Below are 14,314 nucleotides of genomic sequence, written 5' to 3' on the forward strand. Positions count from 1 at the left end.
TGTTGAAAATTCTTAACCATGCTCCATAATAGGCAGCATGGAAAAATATTCAAATAGATATGATACGCATGTCAGAATACTAACGAAACATCTAATAGGCACGCATTGGAACATTCAAATAACATTGATATGATGCTAACACTGTTTGTGCAATGCAATGAAATATTCTAATATGTAGCCGAGGGGGCAAATGTAGTTGAGATTGGACAAGATTGGTAGTAAAAATTCAATTGGGTTAAATGGGTGGTTTAAACCGAAGGTAAATTATCTATTCAATTGAAAAAGATGAGGAGCTGGTCTGTTACATGATGCACAGCAATCTAGTCCAGGTGTGAAGTGAGTGGATAGTCACCATTCTCTCTCTACTTTTGGTTTGTCTGATCTCTGGGCAACTAAGGAAAAAAACGTTGGTATTCAAAAGTTTTATTAAAACTTTTTTTTTTTCAGGGTCTGGTGCGGCATGGAGACGCCATTGGATGTTTTGTCAAGAGCAGCATCTTTAGTGCACGCTGATGATGAGAAACGTAAGTCAAAATCAGGGGTGATCTAATATTGAACCTGTTGCATGTGCTGGGATGCTGCAATGAATGTATGGTTGAAAATGGTAGTTTTACAGTTCTTTAGAGCTTCACTGGTCCTGAATAATACTATATTCAATGCAAGATGTGTTTTTTTTTTAATTGGGTCAGCATAGCAGTCAAAGATGATTACGATGTACACGTGCTTTCAGCCACATTGGGTCCTTCTTTAGCCGTGGTCATTAATAGTTTTCTTGTACAGGAAAGAATTTGCTTAGTCTGTTCTTTCCTTTCCTAAGCTACTTAGTTCTGTGACAGGCAAAGGACAAGACGTGGATTTAGTTAAATTTGAAAACGCCTAATCCAGTGGTTCGCAAACCTGGTCCTGGAAACACCCCAGCCAGTCAGGTTTTCAGGAGAGAGATTTGCCTTCACTGCATGCAGATATCTCTTAATCTCTATTCTGAATATTCATTGTGGATATCCTGAAAACCTGACTGGCTGGGGTGCATCCAGGACCAGGTTTGAGAGCCACTAACTTAATGGATACTGTGAATGTATTTAGGATTTTTAAGTTGTTGCAGGTTGTAAGAATTTTGTAAGTTCCAGGCTTTCTAACGGTAAATGTATGTTGCATTTGAATGTCAGTAATCTCTTCATTATGCATCCATACTAAAGTAACTTCAGAAACGTACTGTTCAGCTCTCTTTAATGGTAACACATGTAGCCCATTTTCTCAACAATTTATTTCTTAGAATGCTGTAATATTTCTGCCCACAATACTAAATGTCTCCTTTGTGTTATTTAAAAACAAATATGTGCAAATGCAGAAATAGATGCAGTGGACATCTTGTGATTTTTATAGTCTAGTAAACCCCAGCACATCCCTATTTGTGATTACAAAGCATGAGAGAGTGGAAAACTATCAGTGTTGTCTTGTGATGGAGAGACAAATCATTTATCTTGCTGCAGGTGTAATGTCTGTAATGTACATGATCATTGATTTGCCCATAAGCATAGTGCAAATTAAAAAAACAACAACAAAAAAACCCTTAAAAACAAAACAACCCCCTCCCCCCCCTTTTACTTGATAATTTTCTGAAGAGACTGTACCTCATTGGGTCTAGTGACAGCAACCACCACATTCCCCAGCTATACTGGTGATATGGAAGCAAGTCTAAAGAATGACCTAGAAGAAAATTACCATTGCCTTTATTCACAGGTGGGCAACCACGGTTCTCAAGGGCCACAATCCAGTCAGGTTTTCAGGATTTCCCCAGTGAATATGTAGGAGACCTATTTGCATGCACTGCCTCCAGTGTTTGCAAATAGATCTTGTGTGTATATTCATTGGGGAAATCCTGAAAACCCAACTGAGTTGAGGCTGCCCATCCCTCCATTTCTGCAATATTCAGTAGACATGGGAATGGGGGGGGGGGGGGAGAAACCTTGGAGCTGGCAGAAGCAGCCACAGGTGGGGAAAGTTTGATCAGCTGGATACTCCATGAGCTGTAGTTTGAGGCCCTCTGTTTTTACCACTTTTCCTTAGGTTGACTTGGTGTGGTGTAGTGTATATTACTGATATTCTCTAACAAAATATATACCCTCCTTGCAATGGTTGCCTGTCCTATAGCAGGGGAGGGATTTGATGGTTGGTCCTGTTCTATTGGCTCTTTCCTTTAATTCCCACTTGTTCTAGTTTTGGCAGAAGACCAGGCATCTGTGACATTTTTCTGTTCAAACCAATTGGATTCATTTCTGTCCAAAGGCCATCTAGTACCACTCCAACTTTTATTTAAATGTTTTGTAGGCATAGCTTTGGCACCAAATGGCTCAGTTGCCAGTTAAAATAAAAGTGCATATTGTTACTTTGGTCAAAATTGCAGGAGTGGGCTTTTCAACTTTTACCTAAGTCTAGGTGAGCAGATGAAAAGGCCTGGGAAGAGCGATGGTATATAACACCCCAGCTGGGCTTGTGAGAGGTAGCATTTTTTTTCCTCCTCTACCCCCCCCCCCCCCCCCCCCCCCCCCCCCCGCAATAAAAAAGCAACATCTTTTGAAGCCCAGTGATTCCCCCCTCCCCCCAGGGTTGCGCTTTGTATATGCAGTCTGGGTCATGTCACACCATCAGTGCTTCACCTCTCAAACCACAGAGTGAAAGGAAGAGAGGTTTAGTAACAGAGCAAACTACTGTATCTTTTTTTCCATGCAGCTAACAAAGTAAAATGCATTAATTTTAAGTACGCAAAATTTATAGTGGTTAAGAAAAAAAAAATCTGTATATTTCTCCACTTTAAGTATTGGTGCAATATGGCTGTGTTTTCTAGTTGATAGTTTAGTATGTTTCATTGTTATACAATGGTATTATGCAAAAATGTTGCACAAGGTCCTGCTCATTAGTTAAAGCAAAACAATTCTGTTCATGCCTCATGCAGTGAGTGCTGTGGCTTGTGAAGGTCAAGAGTTGTTTAAAATAATTCTGTGTTTCAAGGTTATTCTGCCCTTTAGTTGTGAGGCTGTACAATTTTGAATTTAATCTGAGAATGGATCCTCCGGAACACAACAGTATGTGTAGAAACAAGGGTGGGGAATTCCAGGGCAACTAAAGGTTGGTGCATGCTGCTAGCCCAGTAACAGGTGAAACTGTCAACGGTGCAGTAGGGTCTCTACAAAGAAAGTCGCTGCTGCTTGGGGAGGGTCCGATGCATTAAAGTGTGCTTAGGCTTTACACAGCGTTAGTGCAGCATTGGTGATCTGAAGAAGAAGGAATACCTTTGAAAGCTAATCAAAAAAATGTATTACATGTTAGATTTGGTTGAACTTCCCTCTCACAACGCTATCCCAGGCTCAAGAGACTATTTCGAATTACACTTCCCCTGCTACAAAATATCAGATATAAGTCCACATTGGCTATAGACTTTTCTCTCATCTGGGTACTAAGTGATGGAATTCCATCCCGAGAGAAATCACACTTATCAATAACTAGTTAACCTTCTGGAAATTTCTGAAATCCTTCCTCCTTAGCAAGTTTTTGTTATAAGCAATCAATCTATGCAGGTGTAATTAGACTGTATCTTATACTGTATCTAAATACATTATTGTAATGTTAAGTTTTAACAACGGAGAAGATTATCATTGGTTATCTGATCTTAATTGCTATTATTGTAATGTTCTGAGGTTAATTTGTTAGCCACATTGAACTGGTCTATGTATTTACGGGTAATGTGGTATATAAATATAATTTCTTTTCTCTGTTTTGTTTTATTTCTATTTATTACTATTCACAATGTGGAAAGGGGTTTAGCTCACATGCTAACCTTGTGCAAAGCCTTGCATGCACAGAATATTTAAAGTCATGGTAGTAAGGCTAATTCACTACTCAGTGTAGCTGCAGAGAAGAATGCTGAAGCATGAATGCCAAGTCATAACAGCTGTAAAGGACCTGCAATATGGCTTGGTGATCTGAGGTGACATGCAGCATTTCATCTCAGATCACTGATTCCACCTCCCCCCCTCCCCCCCCACACACACCTCCTGACCCCAAAATGACTCCCCTGAGCCTTTCTAACACTCCCCTCCCTCCCCTGAAATTCTTGATGATCTAGTGGACCTCTTTGGTGCCCCCCCCCCCCCCCACATGCCATTGTCAGGAAACAGAAGAAATACCCCCTCATTCCTGCTTGTGTGCCGCTATCTTGCAAACTGGCTGTCCCTGACCCTGATGAGTGTCCTTTACTTGGCAGACAGACCCTCTGTGTGATGCACCCCAGGATGCAGCACGCAGGGTCAGGTGATGTCATTTTGCAAGATGGTATTGAGGCGGAAGAAAATGGTCATTGCTCCTCCCTTCCAACATGGTATGTATTGGGACGATATTGGGGTAGGGGGTCAGGATCCACTAGACCATCAGGAACTTTTTGTTTTGGAGTGTCTGGGAGGGTGGGATCCAAGGAGTTATATTTTGATGCAGGAGCTTGCATGGGCAGGAACCAGTGGGGATCGCTCCTGCCCCCACTAGCCACCAACAAAATGGTAGGCTCGGGAGGGGGGCTGCCGCTGATGGGTGGGTCCGGGAAGGGGACTGGCAGGAAATTTTAAATGCATATGCAAAAGATGTTCCGAGTGACCTGCTGGCTCCTTTGTACTTTATCTCCTTGACTTGTGCCCTAGAGTTTAATCAGATTCTTAGTTGTTTGGAGGACAAAAGTATTGACCTGGAAGTATTCCACAAAAAAGAAACAAGTTCTGTGCTTAATAATGAAACACCCTTGAAGTTGTAGAGCAAGACGAGCTAATCATTTCATTGGTCTGTTTAGATTTCCCAGTATTGTTGTTGAGCTTTTATCAAACAAATTTGAGCTGGATTTTGTTTCACAGCTGCATCTTAGTCAATAGTAAAATGAACTTTTAGAGTAACTGGTTTGCTCTGCTCCTTGTTTGCAGCATGTATAAGTAACATCTCATTTGTTAAACTTAGCACATGGGCAGTTGCATTCTCTAAGTAATTCCTGTTCTAAATGTTTCAGACACAAAGACCGTTCCTTGCTATTGCTATTTTTTTTTTTTATTATTTGCTGAGTAAATATTGATGATTACATCATGAAATGGGTATAAACAGCATGAGGAAATGTTTATTTGCAAATATTGCCACAGCTACTGTAAGCATCTTAGTTTATTTTGTATGTTTGAGAAAGCAAATGCTGCCCACTTAGATTTCACTCTTGGAATGCACCAAAGCAGATTGGCTAAATATATAAAAATGGATTTTCTTAGTTCATGGACTGAAAAGCTTCATGGACTTTGGTGTAAATATTGCAGCTTATAGTAGTCTTGCTTCCTGATTCTAGAATAACGCCTCATCCTTTTTTTTTTTTTTAATTTTTTATATTTAATCATGGCTTTTTATTGTCTTTTGTGTGTTTTGGAAAGGAGACATTTACAGTTGGGGTGCATTGCTATATAGAAGACCTGCCTTCAGTTCTACCCAGGGCTCTATTCCCCAGTGTTCATAGTGCCTAGAGGAAGAAAGTGTAAGGTGTATTTTCAAAGCACTTAGACTTACAAGGTTACATACAGCCTTATTTCGAAAGTGATGGGCGCCCAGATTTTGACCCAAAACGGGAGATAGGCGCCCATCTCGCAAAGGCGCCCAAATCGGTATAATCGAAAGCCGATTTTGGGCGTCTTCAACTGCACTCCGTCGCGGGAACGAACAAAGTTGACGGGGGCGTGTCGGAGGCATGGTGAAGGCGGGACTGGGGTGTGCTTATCGGCCGAGGAGAGATGGGCGCCTTCGGCCGATAATCCAAAAAAGAAAGACGTTTTTAGTGCGAATTTAGGTCACTTTTTTGGACCCTTTTTTTTTCACGAAGAAGTTCCAAAAAAGTGTCCTAAATGACCAGATGACCACCAGAGGGAATTGGGGATGACCACCCCTGACTCCCCCAGTGGTCACTAACCCTCTCCCACCAAAAAAACCCAACTTTAACAACTTTGTTTTCCAGCCTGTATTCCAGCCTCAAATGCCATACCCAGCTGCATCACAGCAGTATGCAGGTCCCTGGAGCAGTTGTTAGTGGGTGCAGTGGACTTCAGGCAGGTGGACCCAGGCCCATCCCCCCCCACCTATTACACTTGTGGTGGTAAATGGGAGCCCTCCAAACCGCCCCCAAAACCCACTGTACCCACATGTAGGTGCCCCCCTTCAGCCATAAGGGCTATGGCAATGGTGTAGATTTGTGGGCAGTGGGTTTTTTTGAGGGGAGGGATTTGAGGGGCTCAGCACCCAAAGGAAGGGAGCTATGGACTTGGGAAGTATTTGATTTTTTTTTTTTTTATTGTTACAAGTGCCCCCTAGGGTGCCCGGTTGGTGTCCTGGCATGTGAGGGGGACCAGTGCACTACGAATCCTGGCCCCTCCCATGACCAAATACCTTGGATTTGTTCGTTTTTGAGCTGGGCGCCTTCGGTTTCCATTATCGCTGAAAAACGAAACCACCCAGCTCAAATTCGCACAACTCCGATGCATTTGCCGGGCACAAACTGTATTATCGAAAAAAGATGGGCGGCCTTTTTTTCAAAAATACGGTCTGTTGCGCCCCTTCACGTACCAGTTCTCGGACATAGACGCCCATGGAGATGGGTGTTCGATTATGCCCCTCATAGTAACCTATGGGACTTTGTAAGTCTTAACTGCTTTGGAAATGAGCCCCCTAGGTATCCTAAATAGCCTGATCTAGAGCTGTGGGCTGAGATCCAGGGAAGCCAGGGTTCAGATTCCTATAGGCAAGTCACATAACCATCCATTTCCTCCGATACAAACTTATATTTAGGTACAGGGGCCAAAGCAGTAAACTGCACTATATGCTTAAATTTTCCATACTAATCCTACTCTGTAGGAAACATGAGGAAATGCTGAAGAGTAGCACAATGGGCAAGCAAACCACTATGTTTTAAAAATGCTCCCTAATGTGTAAAAAATAACACTAAAATCTAGCACACTGTTTTATTTTTTTCTAGTGCTGAATTGTTATGCCAGCTCAGATCTGGCACAAAGATATGGGTCAGGAGCAGAGAGTGATGTGAGATGAAGTTCCCCCCACTCCCCTCCCCATATATCACTCCTGACTCTCATGGCAACACTAAGACAGTAAGGAGGTGCCATTTTTGCCTTCTCCCTATGCACCTTTAAGAGAATCTTTGGGGGGGGGGGGGAATGGGAGGGGAGGGGAATCCACTAGCCCACCAGGGATAATTTTAAGGCGTGGAGGAAAGGAGAGCTGTGTATTTTTTTTTTTTTTAATGGAGTTTTTAAAATGATTTAATTTTGTGTCTCTCATCACACGTTGACAAGACAGAACATAGTAGAAGACGGCAGATAAAGACCAGTACAGTCCATCAAGTCTGCCCAACAAGATAAACTCATAGCATAAGGTATGATGTGATACCTACATATGCATACTTGATCTTAATTTGTCCGTGCTGAGAAGGTAGGAGTCTGCCCTGCATTGGCCTTGTTCTCCAAATACTGAAGCTGTCGATGCATCTGTCCAGCTATGGTCAGGGCACGGACCGTAGAAGTCTGCCATGCACTGGCCTTGCTTCTCAATTACTGGTGTGGCCATCTAAGCGCTGCTAAGCTTGTTTAGTTCCATGGCTTGTGTACAGGATTCCTTTGTGTTTATCCTATGCATTTTTTAAATACACAGGAGGGCATTCCAGGCATCTACCACCCTCTCTGTGAAAAGTACTTCCTGAATTTATTCCCAAGTTGGCCCCCATGCTACCTAAACTACCAACACAGCATGACTATGATTGAACAGGACAACACGCAATATTCATCCATTCCGACCCTCCACTTATACCTCATACGATCACTATGCAACTTTGTATTTGTTATCCACCGACTGGGCAAAACGCCTTTGACGGTACTATGTAAGCCACATTGAGCCTGCAGATAGGTGGGAAAATGTGGGGTACAAATGCAACAAATAAATAAACTCATGTCATCTAGTTCTACCATCATCCCATCTCTGGAAAACATTTTATACTTCAATGCAGGGAGTGGCCCCATGTTAGCAAGGCAGTGTGCTCTGTTTTTCTGACAACACAAACTTTTAATGCAGCAATAATTTGTATTCTATGTACTTATTGTACTGGTGAGCTAAAACTGCATTAGGCTTGTGTTAGGAACTGTGCACTATGTGTTGGTGCACAACTTTAATGCAAGCTTTCTGCATTGGCCCCACAGTGGGTTATTTCCTGTCCCCTGCAGGCTTTAGAGTTGAACTTGGTCTTGAATTACTGAGAGGCATGAGTTTAAATCTAAATGCCTTTAAAGGGAGCTGAAGTCCTGCCCATGGCTATGGACTGTTGCAATGTCTGGATGAAATTGGGCGGGAATAAATAAAACAGGGGAAAAGGCTTTTGTGCATTATATAAAATAAGGTTTAAGATGGTGTAAATCCAAAAGAGCAGATTCCAGTTTGAACTGGAAGCCCAGGTGAACAGAGAGGACAATGCTGGGTTAAAAAAAAAAGTTTGACTACCAGAGCATCCATGGATCTGTAGTTCGTCTTCTGTTTTATTTTTCCATCTTTTTTTCTGGTGTTCAGTATAAGAAATGGAAAGGTCAATTTGTTATTAGACAGTTCAACTTGGCGTTCTCTGCCACAAGATTTAAGAACCTCAAGCTGCTATTCTTTTTGGAAAAATCTAAAGACCTTTCTGTCAGAAACGTTTTGTCAGTCTTTGCTTTCTAGTATTTTTGTTATCTGCTTTGAGCCTTTTTTGGAAGTTAGTGGAATACAAAAGGCAGATTTACATTGCATTACATTACACATGTATGAGCTCTCCATTCATATTGGGTAGGAACCATGTTTCCAGCCTTATTTTCTCACCTGCATGCCAAAATTATGCAAGGTTATTTTAGTGCCAACAGAGTTGGAAGGCATTTGTTTAATGTGGGATAAAGAACCTTTTGTGTTATGCCTAAAGTTTCATCTTTGTCAAGGTATTTACCACTACAAAATTGTCCTTGCTGCAAGTTAATACTGACACTATAGAGAATCATTTTGGGTTATTGCATGCTTTTACTTGTAAAGATAGAACCAAGGTATATCAACTGAACCCCATCACCAGAAGTGCTTCATCTGTTGAGCAACTTCTAACATTGTATAAACGGTAGAATAAACCTTAAATTCTAGATGGTTTTGTTCTGTACAACAGTGGCCATCACTTCATAAAGTGTGTATGGACAGACGTTTTATAAGCATCTGTACAGAAGGGAGGAGGAGAGAAAAAAATGGATATTTTATTGCAGATAAACATCAAATAAAGGAGGAGAGAGGCCTAGTGGTTAGGGTGGTGGACTTTGGTCCTGGGGAACTGAAGTTCGATTCCCACGTCAGGCACAGGCAGCTCCTTGTGACTCTGGGCAAGTCACTTAACCCTCCATTGCCCCATGTAAGCCTCATTGAGCCTGCCATGAGTGGGAAAGCGCGGGGTACAAATGTAACGAAAAAAAATTGATCAATTTATTCTGGATATGTCTTATGCTGTTTTCATACATTATTGTGGTTTCAGTGCAACAAGAAATGTCTGTTTTGCCATTCCTTTTTGACGATAGGCGTTTTGTGTTGTGCAAGGCTGCCAGTTACCAGTATAGAAAACTTGTGGTGATTGAGCTTGTGATGTCTCCCCCGACCATAAATACGGGAGAGAGAAAATAAAACACTGAGTGCACTGTGCAGTGTACCTGGGCTCTATGCTAAGGATTACTCTCCCTAACATCTTCCCCCTCCCTCCAAACTTTAGAAAAGTGTATCATTAATATAGGATCATAAAAATCTTCTTGCATCTAGCTTGTAATGACATCCCAGATTTGCACAAATGATTGCAAGTAGTGTTCTGTGTTCAAAAAACCCACACATCTACCATACCATACCAAGAGCCTACAAATTGAGAACAGTGAAATTAAATGTCTTGTTTAGAGTCCTGTATTTATTGGGATATTATTTATTGTAGTTGATAGTCAAATTTTGTGTTGTGCTGACATCATAAATATTATGTCTTACATAATTGGCAGCATGAAGGACTATTTATTTCTCATTTGTACCATGCTGAGATGCATTTTGTGTTATGATTGATCTACTGTGCTGTTTTAATTTGTATATTTGACACTGTATCATGTTGTTCCTATTACGATTCAGGCCCAGTTGCACAAAACCTAACCAGCCAGCAACCTGGTTTTTAAACTGGTTCTAGCTGGTTTAGTGAGCAAGGAGTACAGCGAGGCATGAACGAAAGGGTTCTCGGAGTTCTTTTCCTATCACGAAAACAGAATGCAAAGCTATTATAGGGGCCCTTTTACTAAGCCGCGTAAGCATCTATGTGCGCTCAAAGCACGTGAAAACGGAGATAACGCGTGGCTCTTGCAGTAATTTCATTTTTGGTGTGCGTTCGATACGCATGTCTGAAAACTACTTTTTATTTTCGGGCATGAGTAACGGATGTGCGCCAAGTTACATTTGGCCAGTGCTTTTTTTGTGCCGGTACGCAACGGTACGGCGTACCGGCACCTTTTTCTCCTCCTCCCCTCCCCTCCCCTCCCATTACTTCCAGCGATTCTCCGCCTCTCCCCTGCCCTCTCATCGACGTGCAGCGATTTTTCCGTCCCTCCCCTGCCCTCACCTCTCTCATATCCAGCGATTCTTCGTCCCCCAGCGTCCTCCTTCACTGCCTGCCAGCCAGTCGGACTCAGAAGCGAACGGTGCAGGCAGCGATTGGCTGGCAGCGTCGTAGCTTCCCTCTGCAAGTCCCGCCTATGCGTAAACAGGAAGTTGTAGGCGGGACTTGCAGAGGGAAGCTACGACGCTGCCAGCCAATCGCTGCCTGCACCGTTCGCTTCTGAGTCCGACGCTGGCTGGCAGGCAGTGAAGGAGGGCGCTGGGGGACGAAGAATCGCTGGATATGGGAGAGGTGAGGGCAGGGGAGGGACGGAAAAATCGCTGCACGTCGATGGGAGGGCAGGGGAGAGGCGGAGAATCACTGGAAATAATGGGAGGGAAGGGCAGGGGAGAGAGAATTGCTGGAAATCAATGGGATGGGAGGGAAGGGCAGGGGAGAGAGAATTGCTGGAAATCAATGGGATGGGAGGGAAGGTAGGGGAGAGAGAATTGCTGGACATGGGAAGGGCGGGGAGAGAGAATTGCTGGACATGGGATGGGAGGGAAGGGCAAGGGAGAGAGAATTGCTGGACATGGGAAGGGCAGGGGAGAGAGAATTGCTGGACATGGGATGGGCTGGGAGGGAAGGGCAAGGGAGAGAGAATTGCTGGACATAGGATGGGATGGAGGGAAGGGCAAGGGAGAGAGAATTGCTGGACATGGGATGGGAGGGAAGGGCAGGGGAGAGAGAATTGCTGGACATGGGATGGGAGGGAAGGACAGGGGAGAGAGAATTGCTGGACATGGGAAGGGCAGGGGAGAGAGAATTGCTGGACATTGATGGGAGGGCAGGGATGAGATAATTGCTGGACATGGAGGGGAGGGCAGGGAAGATAGAATTTCTGGACATGGAGGGGAGAGAGGAGAATCGCTGGATGGGGAGGGGAGGACAGGGAAGAGAGAATTTCTGGACATGGAGGGGAGAGAGGAGAATCGCTGGACGGGGAGGGGGAGGACAGGGAAGAGAGAATTTCTGGACATGGAGGGGAGAGAGGAGAATCGCTGGACGGAGAGGGGAGGACAGGGAAGAGAGAATTGCTGGACATGGAGGGGAGAGAGGAGAATCGCTGGAGAGGGAGGGGAGGACAGGGAAGAGAGAATTGCTGGACATGGATGAGAGGGGAGAGAGGAGAAATGCTAGAAATGGATGGAGAGGAGAGCAGGAGATAGAGAATTGCTGGACATGGATGGATGGAGGAGTTGGCTAGGAGAGAGGAGAAATGCTGACTTGGATGGAGGAGAGGGGAGAGAGAATTATTGCTTGATATGGATACAGAGGAGGGAAGAGAGATGAGAAATGCTGGACATGGATGGAGGGGAAGAGAGAGGAGAAGTGCTGGACATGAATGGAGGGGAGGAAAGAAAAAAGAAGATGCGCATGGATGGAGATGAGGGAAAGGGAAGAGGAGAAAAACTGCACATGGATGGAGAAAATAGGCAAAAGCTAGATCCATCTTATACCTCCTCCAGTCAATTCCATGGAGGAGGACCCAGCTTTTACTTATGGATGCAGGGCAACAAAAGAAGAAGAAAGGAGGAAAGTAAAGAAATAAATGGAAAGAAAGCCCTGGAAACGGAGTTAAGAGAACAGATAGAGAGCAGCAGAATCAGAGACTGGGACCAATATGGATAGAAAAACAAAGTCACCAGACAACAAAGGTAGAAAAAAATCATTTTATTTTCATTTTAGTGTTTGGAATTTGTCTTATTTTGCACTGGGTATACTGGAGCTGTAACAGCTTACAGAAATTATTTATAATGAAAAAAAAATCACATTATTTTTTCTCCTATACTAGTATAATATTTTCAATGATGTCTGTTTATATGCGCCATGGCTGGTATAAGGGGTGTGGCTAATGTGGGTGTGGCTATAATAGGGGCGGTGCCATGTGTGGTGACCCCGCCCACAATGAGTACCGGCACCTTTTTTTCTACAAAAAAAGCACTGCATTTGGCGCACGTAGGTCATTACCGCCTGGTTACCACATGAGTCTTTACCGCTAGGTCAATGGCTGGTGGTAAGGTCTTAGACCCAAAATGGATGGGCGACAATTTTCATTTGCCGCATGTCCATTTTCGGCAAAAAAGGCCATTTTTAAAATTGTGCTAAAAAATGGATTGGCACGTGCCCAAAACCCATGCCTACACTACCATAAGCCATTTTTCAGTGCACCTTTGTAAAAGGATCCCATAATGACCTAATTACAAATGTGCATGCAAGGCCATACACAGCCGTTTGCTGACCCGATGCACAGAGGCAGCCTAGCCTGCCTTTACCTTTGAAATTTTAATGGGTGGTCTGGAGCTGTGGGTATTGCCTAGGATGGCAGCCACAGTATAACAACATGTTCTCTACTCATTTAGAAACAGAGGTGCTCACGAAGTTCCCAGATAAGATCCCTGTGTACAGTACCGCTCCCTCCTCCTGATCTGTACAAAGCGCTAACTCCTATTGGTGTTGCATGGAACCATAACTTTAAAAAACTTCCTGGATGCCATACGTTTTTCAGACTCTCACCCTCCCACCTTTCCATCGAAGAAATTCAACAGGGAACTCATTTACCTGCAAAGGTTTTTAGCAAAGGGAATCCAGCAACCGCTGACAACTCCACTGTCTCTCCAAAAAGCCATTGTAATACTCCCAAAAAAAAAACTGCATGCCGGTTGCTCAACACCAATGGGATTTGGGCCATCCTTTGTGCTCAGCTCTGTCTCCTCCCCAGAAGTTAGGGGTCTGGACTCTCTCCACATTACAGAGCAAAAAAAGAAAAACCAAAGACTTCCTAACTACTACTTTCTTACATGCAGCTTGCCTGCGTGTGTGGAAGCCGCCTGAAGCACGCGCAGAGCAGCCATGCTTAGTGATTGGTTGCTCTGCACTTGCTCAGCTGAACGATTTCCCTTCTTTTGAATGAAATCGCATTAAAATGAGCTTAAAAGCAAGCAGTTCACTTGCATGCAATTTTCTTCATGCATGCCCGTTTTTTTCGAAATTGGATTTGCGGTAACGGGGTCAGTATGGTAAGGGCAAATTGCGGGGAGGTTAGTGCATGTAGTCCTCAGTGTGCCCAGGTTTACCTCATTGATTGCATATGTGCTTGGTCATTTTACTATTGTTCTGCTGTTAACAAAATTGTAAATTTTACATGGGTGAAATTCTTTATAAACGTGGTTAATAAATCCCAGTACATTGGAATCTGCGTTTTGAACTTTGTGTAATACTCGCAACATTACACTACCAGCCTGTTCATATACATATGGTATAGTAGAGAAATGAGGGTGGGGGGGGGAGGCAGGGGACAAGTTTTTGGTAGGAAATCAGTAACAGATGATTCTTGAGGAAATAAAATAATTATATTCAACAGTTTTGGCTTCTTAACCCTGTTTTTGATGTTGCTGCTGAAGAGACTGTGGTCTGATCCGAGTGGATAACTTTAGAGGACTTGGACTATGACCCAGATTCTTTTTTTTTTAAATTTTTTATTTATAACCATTAAAATTTTTACAAGCGATAAAACAACTTGCCGGAAATACAGAGAAAGTAATATATAGGAATTATTTCAGTCAGGTA

General features: G+C 43.3%; 1 protein-coding gene across 1 annotated transcript in view; it reads left to right on the forward strand.

Annotated features, from left to right (window-relative positions):
- Window positions 1–14,314, forward strand: part of VGLL4 (vestigial like family member 4) — a 239,034-nt gene that overhangs the window by 33,630 nt on the left and 191,090 nt on the right. Inside the window, exon 2 of the mRNA XM_030205734.1 lies at window positions 448–524. Within this exon, the coding sequence (XP_030061594.1) occupies window positions 461–524 (64 nt within the window). The 5' untranslated portion in view covers window positions 448–460. The remainder of the gene's footprint in view (window positions 1–447; window positions 525–14,314) is intronic.

This window comes from Microcaecilia unicolor, chromosome 6, assembly GCF_901765095.1.
Source record: "Microcaecilia unicolor chromosome 6, aMicUni1.1, whole genome shotgun sequence".
In the NCBI taxonomy this organism is placed as follows: domain Eukaryota; kingdom Metazoa; phylum Chordata; class Amphibia; order Gymnophiona; family Siphonopidae; genus Microcaecilia; species Microcaecilia unicolor.